This window comes from Nylanderia fulva, unplaced genomic scaffold, assembly GCF_048542155.1.
Source record: "Nylanderia fulva isolate GAGA-0341 unplaced genomic scaffold, ASM4854215v1 Scaffold20, whole genome shotgun sequence".
Lineage (NCBI taxonomy): Eukaryota > Metazoa > Arthropoda > Insecta > Hymenoptera > Formicidae > Nylanderia > Nylanderia fulva.
Genome location: NW_028190264.1, coordinates 1,105,769 through 1,117,824, shown reverse-complemented (window position 1 = coordinate 1,117,824; position 12,056 = coordinate 1,105,769). Strand labels below are relative to the sequence as shown.

Genomic DNA, 12,056 nt, shown 5'->3' with positions numbered 1-12,056 from the left:
TCTTTGAAATATAAAAACCGGATCGAATGGCAAAAAATTATATTTCCATAATTAAATCATGTAGTTTTTGTATATGTATACAATATATAGATATATATATACCAGTGCCGAGATTAAATCGAACCCCGCCGAGGAATTCGTTGCTGGCGATTCGATCGTGATCCCAGACTGTTAATTCCAATCCACGTTCTGCTAATTCTTGCAAACTGACGTCCTTGTAGATAAACGTGTGTCCCCAAACTGGCGAACCACCAGATCTACGAACGACGCCGGTCTTTTGCTTACCAGATCGGCCTTTGTCGGGAAGCAAATAGCTGAAAAAATGTGTATTGAAATTGTGAGAAAATCTTCTAAAATTTTTACAATTTATAATTCAGATGAAAAAATGATACATTAAGGAAAATTATTTTCTATACAAATTAATAAAAAAAGTGCTCAACTTTTATAAATTATATATTTTTCATATCTTGACAGAAATATATTAAACTGTTCAAAGTAAAAAAAAATGGGGAGAATACCTTTTGCAAAAGAGATCGAAAAATTGTGTATCGAGATTGTGAGAAAATTTAAAAAAATTTTTACAATTCATAATTCAGATGAAAAAATGATACATTAAGGAAAATTATTTTCTATACAAATTAATAAAAAAAAGTGCTCCACTTTTATAAATTATATATTTTTCAACATACCTTGACAGAAATATATTAAACTGTTCAAAGTAAAAAAAAAATGGAGAAAATACCTTTTGCAAAAGAGATCGAAAAATTGTGTATCGAGATTGTGAGAAAATTTTTTACAATTCATAATTCAGATGAAAAAATGATACATTAAGGAAAATTATTTTCTATACAAATTAATAAAAAAAGTGCTCAACTTTTATAAATTATATATTTTTCAACATATCTTGACAGAAATATATTAAACTGTTCAAAGTAAAAAAAAATGGAGAGAATACCTTTTGCAAAAGAGATCGAAAAATTGTGTATCGAGATTGTGAGAAAATTAAAAAAAATTTTTACAATTTATAATTCAGATGAAAAAATGATACATTAAGGAAAATTATTTTCTATACAAATTAATAAAAAAAGTGCTCAACTTTTATAAATTATATATTTTTCATATCTTGACAGAAATATATTAAACTGTTCAAAGTAAAAAAAAAATGGGGAGAATACCTTTTGCAAAAGAGATCGAAAAATTGTGTATCGAGATTGTGAGAAAATTTAAAAAAATTTTTACAATTCATAATTCAGATGAAAAAATGATACATTAAGGAAAATTATTTTCTATACAAATTAATAAAAAAAGTGCTCAACTTTTATAAATTATATATTTTTCATATCTTGACAGAAATATATTAAACTGTTCAAAGTAAAAAAAAAATGGGGAGAATACCTTTTGCAAAAGAGATCGAAAAATTGTGTATCGAGATTGTGAGAAAATTTAAAAAAATTTTTACAATTCATAATTCAGATGAAAAAATGATACATTAAGGAAAATTATTTTCTATACAAATTAATAAAAAAAGTGCTCAACTTTTATAAATTATATATTTTTCAACATATCTTGACAGAAATATATTAAACTGTTCAAAGTAAAAAAAAATGGAAAGAATACCTTTTGCAAAAGAGATCGAAAAATTGTGTATCGAGATTGTGAGAAAATTTAAAAAAATTTTTACAATTCATAATTCAGATGAAAAAATGATACATTAAGGAAAATTATTTTCTATACAAATTAATAAAAAAAGTGCTCAACTTTTATAAATTATATATTTTTCAACATATCTTGACAGAAATATATTAAACTGTTCAAAGTAAAAAAAAATGGAAAGAATACCTTTTGCAAAAGAGATCGAAAAATTGTGTATCGAGATTGTGAGAAAATTTAAAAAAATTTTTACAATTCATAATTCAGATGAAAAAATGATACATTAAGGAAAATTATTTTCTATACAAATTAATAAAAAAAGTGCTCAAGTTTTATAAATTATATATTTTTCATATCTTGACAGGAATATATTAAACTGTTCAAAGTAAAAAAAATGGAGAGAATACCTTTTGCAAAAGGGATCGCAGGTGCCTGAATTCTTGCCGCGCGTTTGCAGGTTTCTGGCCTCCTTGACAAGCACGTGGAGAGCGCCGCGGCTCCAGTTTTTCCTCGCCTTGGAACTTCCACGTTCCACGCCGCTCTCTCGATCGCGTTCTTGCTGCGCCGGATCCGGCGGCACGAATTTCAGGCCGACAATCACCTCGCCCTTGTATGCAACCGGATCATCGAACGGTTCCGTCTGCGAGTCAATAATTATCTGCATTGGTTCTTTAGTTTCTCGAGAATCGGTTTTAGTTTTCTCTGCTGAAATTCTCAAGTGAACAGCCCCCAAAAAAAATACCAAGTACAGAGAAAATTTTAATTCATTTATTTTTAATTATAAATATATACCTGTTTTCTTATATATTTTTATATTTCTAGTATATTATCAAAACTATACATTATTCAAAGACGAGAATTCCACGATATAGTATATATGTGTATATAATTCTTTAATTCTTTTTTTTAAGAGTAGAGAATATTAACTAATATAATCTTAGTTTAAAGAAATAATGTGATTTAAAATATTAAATGATATAAAATATTTATATCTAGTCATAAAAATATTCGAATACAATTTGCATTTACATGCGCTCGTGTCAAAATACATCGAAAGCATTGTAATAAGAAGCTCCGAAGTAGCAGCCTCAACGGAAAGAAAGGAAGGAATAACGACTCTAAATGCTGCACAGTGAAGCAATCTGTTAAATATTGCACGATGATGCAATCCATTGAATGCACATTGACGTCCAAGAGACTTACTTCATTCGGAGGCGAGCGATGACTCTAACTTTCGAATATCTAATCAATCTCCGAAAGAACGGTTCTTTCACACCGAGACGAAAAATAACTTCTGCAATTCTTCGCTAACATTCCGCGTGATTATGATTGGGCGGTAAAACTCACCCTCTCTTGTAGGGGATACCAGTGTGGCGCCGGGTCGTCGAATATCTTGTTCTCCAGGGGCATTCGCACCTCGCCGAGGAAGTCGTTGCGACCGAACATGTCCGAGTGCCAGACCGTCAACCATAGCGTTCTCGTCTCCAGGCCGCTCAGGCTCATATGGAACTAAAACCGCGCGATGACGAGAACCACCGAGAATTGTCATGCAAACGATACAACGAACATCCGGGGACTTGGACTCTAACAACTTACCTTTAACGTCTCGTTGAATTCCGGATTCAACGTGTGCTTCTTCACCTTTGTCTTCCTCTTGCCACTCTTCGACTTGTCCGGCAAGAGATATACCTTGACGTACCTGGAAGAAGATTGTCAGAAGTTAAATACTGTATTTATTTTCTACCATGTTTATATTATAAGCAAAAACGAGCATTTCATGAATTATAAAGAGGATAAATAATTATATTTTTTTTATTTTCATCAAAAGTATTTAATATTATAATATTTACTCTATTTCAATTAAATGGAGAATTTAAAAAAAAAAATAGGAAAATAAGGAGGAAATCGACAAACAAATTAAGTGCAAATATTAATTTTGTTTCACAAGAAAAAGAGCATTTCGCGAAGAAGATGAATTATAAAGAGATCTAATAAATAATTTTATTTTGTATTTTTATAAAAAGAAAGCATGTAATAAAATATATTTCCTCTATTTAAATTCAATGGAGAAATGAAATGAAATAGGAGAATAAAAGAGGAGAAATCGAGAAAATGAAGTAGAAATACTTACGGATCCGATCGTTTGCGCTTCACGTCGACGGGCGCGAGGTTCTTGCACTTGGTCACGTGCACCTCAAACGTCAGATTCTTATAGTCGTACTGTAAGGCAAACTCCACCTCGCCCGTGACGACCACGGATCGACAGCAACGTCCCTCGCCCGCACCGCTGTATACCGACGCCATCGAGTCCGAGCGTGCCTGGAATTGTGAAAATTAGGAATGGTAAAGATTTTCAAGAGACTCCTAGCGAAAGCCATTTATTTTTCCCTCTGAACGAGGTTTAAAGCCGCAATTTGTTCCGCGTTAAAGTGCAATAATGGATACGCAATTTCTCTCTTCCGAAAGCTGATGGGAATGACAAGTGCAATGTACTGCAGCGAGATGCAACTGCAATTGTCCGATGATAGAGGAGAATGACAAATTTTACACTTACTCCAAGACTCGACAGAGACGAGCGAGTAGCGAGATGGCTCGGATCCATATCGTCCATGTCTATCACTGTATGACTAGATCCTGCTCGTGATCCTGCTCCGATAATCGGTGTGCTGCATGCCTCTGACAAGCTGCTTCCATCATCTGTGACATCACCAGAGGAAACGCTCGGTTACTCAAATTGATACAGTTCGTTTCAATTGTCAAAAAAAAATGGATGATAAAAATTTTCAAGAGACAGGATCTTCATGAAAACTTTTCGTCAACACAAGACTCATAGATTTTGCTAAATTCCTGAACATTAAAAAATATTCTAGAGTTTAGAGTATATATATATATATATATATTTGCCTGTTAAAAAGACTCACCCCTGTATATAAAAAATATAACTCTAGAATATAAAATATAATATGTAATAATAATTTTTAATTCGAAAGATTCTTTTGACGTTTTAAATTTTTCTCTAATTTGCGATTAAAATTTTTTTAAAGCATACGACAGTCTTCAATTATTATTTAAATTGTTTTTCAGCTAACTTATTATTAATTGAGGAACATTCGCTTTTTGCTGCCCGTATCGTTTGGAACACTTGGCGAAGATACTGACAGAATGTCCCATTTCTGAATCGCTTTCCGAGACATTTTTGTCGTCTCCTCTGTTAGGTGACGGTGATTTCTTCTCCTTCCTTGGAAGTCCCGGCAGATTGTTGATCACGCGTTTCATTCCGCTGGTCAGAGCTCCGCTACCTGACGGGGACTTGGAATCCGAGGAACCGTTTTTGCGGTTTATCAACAAAGTGCCGTCCTCGTTCTGCGTCACGTCATTTTTTGATACCCCACGATCGTGCAGGAGAATTTCCTCCATCACGAGTTCATTGCCGTCATCTTCCGATTCCGCAGAGCCGATCGACGAAGTCGGGATTTTTTCCCCGTCCGATTCTGAAGTTATCTTCTGTTCCGTGGAGCAAGAATCGCAACAGCACAATAGTAGCCAATGCGAAGCGAAAGGTTGCGCGATTCTTCTGATGATCCAGGAGTGTCGGACTGGGGACGCCTTGAAAGTCGAATAGCGAGCAGTCTTCGTCATCTCGCGTTGAGATTTATTCGAACTCGAGTCTTCAGATTTCTTGTGCTAATTAGATGAAATCAGTCGCACTCTTTATTCTTTCACTTTTTCTAGAAGCGAATTTAATTGTAGTGGCTGCTTCTGGTCATCTAACTTTGATATTTTTTTATTCGGGTTTACGGGAATTTATTATCTTTAAAGATTTTAAACTGAAAATAATAATTCTGAATAATCTTACTAATTTGACATTTCTTGATATTTAATATTTTACAATGATATGCGTCACAGAACGAAACGAGCGAGATACTGACGAGTCCTTTCATTTGACTATTCCTTCTTCCACTGAACGGAACAAAGCAACGATAATACTGATTTTTATTTCCTGCCTTCTAGGGGACAAACAGCTTCCATATTCAAGGTCTAGTATCTGGTGAGTTTTGATAACCAGAATGATACGATAATTATTACATGTGCAAAAGAAAGTCTTATTACAATATCAATTTTATTTTAGGACACGCGAATTAAATATAAAATATATGTTTAATTGAAGTGTTACAAATTTTCCCTATATTTTTATTAAAAATGTTTCCAGCTTTTATCGCGATTAAATAACAATTTCACAATCTTGATCTGTTTCTCTTATAGAAAATTCGTGTTGCAAGACGATGTTTTAATATTTTACACGATATTTTAATATTTTAATATTGTACACTATTTTTGATGCGTGAAGGAAAAAAAGGAAGAGATAAGCTTTATCTAAATATTGGTGTTCTAAGCACACACAATGCGCTATGAAAACAATGACATACATTAATCGTTGTGCATACATTGTGCTGAGTAACGTAATGAACAATTAAACATTAGGTAATGCCATTCACTGATAAGCATTGTTTTCGCGGTTGCCTCCTAATTGCAGTCGCGATAACATTTTCGCCACAATAGAGTCGGATGCGCGGATCGGATTTGGTTCGCAACTTTTCTAAACGCGGATTTAGGCGAATGTGTGCCAAGGTGAATGTATGTATCGACGTATCTCCGCGGACGACCTGAGAAAAATAACTTTCATGAGCACTTGTGCACTGTCTATCAACCGCGCTGCATTCGTCATCAAACAGAAAGTTGGACGAATAAGGCGCGATTGAGGTACTTTTTTTAGGACAGCTTTTCCAGCTCTAAACTGTCCTGCAAAATTATTATTATCAGGGTTGGGTAAGTTGAGATTTTTTTAAACTAAGTTAAAGCTAGTTGCTTATGAAATTATAATTTAATTAAGTTAAAAGTTGCGTGAACAAAAAATTAATTCAGTTCGAGTTAATCGTATCAAATAAAATGCAATAATGCAATTAATATTTGTGAAATATACTTTTTTTCCATAAAAGTTTACTGAAAATTTTCTATATGATTTTCAATGACGAAAAGACTTTAACAATCACTCGGCTTCGTTTGACATTTCTTTTTATTTTAAAATTAATTAAGGTAGAGAAAATATCTGAAAAATCAGAGTTGGGTAAGTTAATGATTTTTTTAAACTAAGTTAAGTTAAAGTTAGTTGCTTATAAAATTAATTTAGTCAAGTTAAAAGTTTTATGAACAAAAAATTAACTCAGTTAAAGTTAATTTTTAAAAATATTATTTATATTAAATTAGAATTTTGTTTGTCAATTCTTTTAAAATATATAATAGCAAATGACAAAGAAATTTTGATTTTCATATAGAAATATATTTTTTGGTAATTACAATTGATGACAAGTGAACATAAAAATTAATAATACTTTAATTTAAAAATAATACGTTTATAATTTATAAAAAAAAAATAATAATAGTGGTCAGAGATAAAAAAATTTAGCTTAGGAAAAAAGTTAATAAGTTTAAGGTCAAAAATAACTTGTTGAAGTTAAAAATTAATACATTTTAAATTAACTAAGCTAAGTTAAAAGTTATTAATTTTTTAACTTCTTTTTTAACTTTTAACTAGTTATTATCCAACCCTGTTTTATAGCTACGGTGAGTATCCATCCTTTTGTATTTTAGAGGACAGTTCTTTATTTCAAGTAGATTTATTCGCTTTACTAAAATTCAATTTTGTCCTTTATTTTTAAAATATCCTTTATTTTACAATATTATCCTTTATTTTTTATGTAGCGTTTAAAGGATTTGTTTCAATATAGTCGAATCAGTTTCAAACTAGAAGAACACAGACTTCTGATAGTCATCAAATTATTTTTTTGCTTGTTGATCTTCGCACTTTGGTCGCAAACATGTTGAAACAAAACCCTAAAAAAATTTTCAGGTTTGTCTTATCATCCTGTAGCTAAAATTATTATTATTAAAATTAAGATCGCTCAGATTGCAGACATTTTTTCTATCATGTTTCATGACACCAGATGATGGAAGTTAATTAGATTTTACCTAATTCTGTCAAACGTGAATAATTACGCGCGACTGTCTCTAAGAAATTATACCATCTGGGAATTTTCTCTTTATTTTTTTTTACGGATTTAATTTTCAACGTGTGGGGAAAACTGCTGTTACTTGGTCGAACCATACACGTGTTTGCACGTGATCAGGCCGTATCCAGGACATAGTACTACGCACCGAGAGTGTATGTAGGCGAAAGTTCTGTCTCGCCTGACCCGAGAACTTTGTTCGACCGACTAAGTAGGCGATAGAATATCCGTTAGCCAATAAGTATGCTTATCAAGCAGAAAGGATTATGCAATTAATACGCAGGGTAATTAAATTTTTCTCTTACTTATTTCAATTATTTTCGCGGCAATTAAATTTCTATTTTTCTTTTTCTTTCTGCGACTTTTTACCTCGAGTAAGAGAGAGTATAAAATTGTGGAAAAATGCTTTTACTTAAATTTCTCGCTTGGAAAAAAATATTGCGCCTTTATACAATCGTCATTTCTATTTTTATTCGCGTTACCCTTTTTTTTTGCACGATGAATCTCACTCCCGCGTACCTTTCCTTTAGAAAACGCTATTGCGTATCCGAGAGTAATTAAACTACTCACTACCGGAATTATTTTCTACAACCGTATAAGAGAATGTATGTACGCAGGTCGGCTGTGTTTCACCACAAACGCAGTAGCTCGCACATTCTTAATTATCGAATTACTCTATCGAGGCATTACATATATTGCCAAATAAACGGTAAAACGCTCGTAGTACGTAAGGATCGTGTCATTTTCAACATGTTTTTGCAACAATATCGTGTCGCGAGTTTTGGCATGCAAAATCATATATTCTTAAAATTTTAGATTTTTTTAAGAGAATAATTAATTAATTTTTCAGATATTCTCTATCCTATTATTTTTTGTGATAAAAATTTTTTAATAAAAATAAATATCAAATGAAGCCAAGTGATTGTTAAAGTCTTTTTGGCATTGAAAATCATGTAGAAGAAATTTTTATATATTCTTAAAAAATGAGATTTTTTTAAAGAGAATAATAATTAATTTTTCAGATATTCTCTATCATATTATTTTTTGTAATAAAAATTTTTTAATAAATTTTTTAAAATAAAAATAAATGTCAAATAAAGCCAAGTGATTGTTAAAGTCTTTTTGGCATTGAAAATCATGTAGAAGAAAATTTTTATATATTCTTAAAAATTTAGATTTTTTTAAAGAGGATAATAATTAATTTTTCAGATATTCTCTTATTATTTTTTGTAATAAAAATTTTTTAATAAATTTTTTTAAAATAAAAATAAATGTCAAATAAAGCCAAGTGACTGTTAAAGTCTTTTTGTCTTTGAAAATCATGTAGAAAATTTTCAGTAAACTTTTATAAAAAAAAATATATATATATTTCACAAATATTAATTGCATTATTACATTTTATTGGATACGATTTTTTATCTATACGCGATTTCATTAATCGATGCGCGAATCATAGCTGTAGAAATCTGAAAGATGTGTAGCTAGTAGAGGCGTAACATCGTGCTTTTCATGGTTGTCAGCAAAGAACCGTTTCAACGATCGTACAAAAAGCTCGACACGCATTCCAAAACTCACAGCAACGGTGGTTCAACGACATTCTTACATACGTAATGCCAACGTCCTTTTCATAAATCGTTTATTTTCTGAGGAAAGAGAGAGCAGCAGAAGAAGATAATAATTGTTTTCTTTCATGCGCTTTTTCAGTAGCGCAGAAATAAACTCTCGAAAAACGTGAAAGACCGACAAGTTTTCTGCCACATGTATCGATATATTGATTAAAATACGTATTTAAGAAATTATTCTTTTTATTACTTGATTTTTAATTTATACTAAAAATATAATTTTGAATTATTATTATATTTATTAAATGTATACTATGATTTTTTGATAGACACTCTTTCTATTTTTCTCTTTACATATCACTGTCCATTAAAGTACCTACTTTCGAAGAAAACAAAATGACTCGGAATATCCTGGATTGCTGGCGGCGCCAAACGATTGAGAAACACATTTGTCTTTATCCACAGGAAAAATCGATCTGGTTTAAAAGCAATAACGTAACGATGGCCGCCGGTGAATAAAATATAAACTCTTATAGAGCCTACAATATCGGACATAAATTTGTCGTCAATCGATCTAATGAGCAAAAAATGGATGAGCGAATGCATATGAAGAATATGAAGTTTTCTATGACTGGGTAGTTGCAAACGTGCGTGTAATGTTGCAAAAAAATGCATACAGTATTATTGCAATGCTGCGTCGACATAAATATAGAAGTGGCTTTTACGAATTTTAAGAATTTTTTTTAGAAAGTTAAGATAAAAATATATCTTTACATTATAAATTATTTAATTTTAGGGATTAATTCTAGAGAGTCAGATATTTATTAAAAAAAAAAAATAATTCTCTTATTTATAATATTTATTTAAAAAATTTGCATATCAACCATTTAGGAAAATATTAAAATCGTTCTCTGATAAGAAATTCTTGTGTCAAATGGTTTAGTTTTATTTTTTATCGCGAATTTAGATTCAACTTTGCTTGAGTAAGTGTCGTTAAAAGGGTTGAATTAGAGAACATAATAAAAGAAATTATCGAAGTAATATTAATAGAGGGATTTTGTTTAAATTCTATTTATTTATTAGCGATATTATATATTCGCATGTAAGAGAATAATTTCGATAATTGGTTATAATTCCGAGATTTTATCTCCCGAACCATAAACAGGATAGTCTCTTCTATTATTGATTTGCGGTAGGCGCAGCTGAAAATAGGAGTGGCAAGGACCTTAATTTCATCAGCGAAAGAGTAATCTAATGCTATTAAATTAAATAATCAGCGCTGAATTTGAAGCAATAGCGACAGAAAAAAATTATCTTGTTTAATATTAATTACTCCAGCTTCAAATTGAATTATATAATATTTTAGATTAATAAAAATATTACACATTAAATACAAGAATAATTAATATTTGAATAAAAGTATTCTCCATTTCTTTCACTTCCTTCTCATGTTACACTTGCGATATTGCAATTGGGAGAAAAATTAAATTAAAATTCTATTTAAAAAATATAAATATTAACAATTATAAAATATAAGTTGTGTAAAAAGTCAAACACAAAAGTTATTCAAAAAATGTTATATAAAGCGTAAGCTTTAACTTTTCAAATGTCCAGATTGATAAAGCGCAGACCTAAAAGGGAGTGTATTTCTGTCACGTATTTGTTTTTTCTTCGAGAAGTGTTAAGCGAGCAAGTTTGTTTTTTGAGATTTTTTAGATTTGTAACTGGTTCTCTCTAATCATTGCGTCTTATTAACCGCCATTTGTTATCGTGGGAAAAGAAACACAGGTCCGGTTACTATCGAAAGATATTTACGCAAGTTCTCGTAAGTGGATTAGGTCAATGCTCGGCAAACATTGCGATATATTCGTCGATCGATCAGTCAGCAAAATACTAAAAGATATACGAAAGTGTACGAATAGTATTTTATTCGATTAATGTGTATGTAAAAAAAATATATATAAAATTATATATATTTTATATATATATAATTTTTTTATTTTATATATATATTTTTTTTTATATATATTATTATATATATATTTTTATATATATTATTATATATATTTTTTATAATTTATTATTGTATATAATCATATTATATATAATCATATATATATATATTTAAATATTTAATTTGCATCATTTATCACGTATTTTTTTCTGGAAAAAGTCAACATCCAGTTAGATAAAATAAGCTTATGATATTCGATAATATCTTAAGAAAGAGTCTAATTTAAATTTAATAAGTAGTTTAGTAAATTAATATCTTCTACTTTAAATTAATAGGCTGTAAATACTCTTTATTTCAGTGTATATCTGTTATTAATTGCTATGTTACATCCAATTAAGACTTTCTGCTTGTAGCTTAAAAAAGAGTTGTCTACTTTTTTTATCCTTACTTCCTTACTTTACTTACTTACTTCAAGAATCTGAATGATTCGATTGTGAGACATCCTATATACATTGTACATACACAGTAAACGTGGAAAAGGCGTGATTTTTTTTCTGTGAGGAAAGCAAGTCTAGTGGCAAATTCCTTTCTTTGAAGTTGTAAATATTGCCAAGGGCAACATGTATATTTATTGGTTTTCACAACATTATATATATAAATATAACTTATATTATTATTATTATATATATAAATAAATTATATTATTATTATACAGGGAGTTAAAAAATTATACCGACAATTTTGAAATCTTAACTTTTGACTTCTTTTTAACTTTTAATTAATTAACTAGTTTTTACCCAACCCTGTAAAAAATTAATTATTATC

General features: G+C 30.3%; 1 protein-coding gene across 1 annotated transcript in view; it reads right to left on the bottom strand.

Annotated features, from left to right (window-relative positions):
• Positions 1-12,056, bottom strand: part of LOC114944217 (uncharacterized) — a 70,155-nt gene that overhangs the window by 3,587 nt on the left and 54,512 nt on the right. The window contains 6 exon segments of the mRNA XM_029320021.2: positions 103-314; positions 2,058-2,290; positions 2,998-3,159; positions 3,247-3,349; positions 3,782-3,969; positions 4,205-4,347. Coding sequence (XP_029175854.2) covers positions 103-314; positions 2,058-2,290; positions 2,998-3,159; positions 3,247-3,349; positions 3,782-3,969; positions 4,205-4,347 — 1,041 coding nt within the window.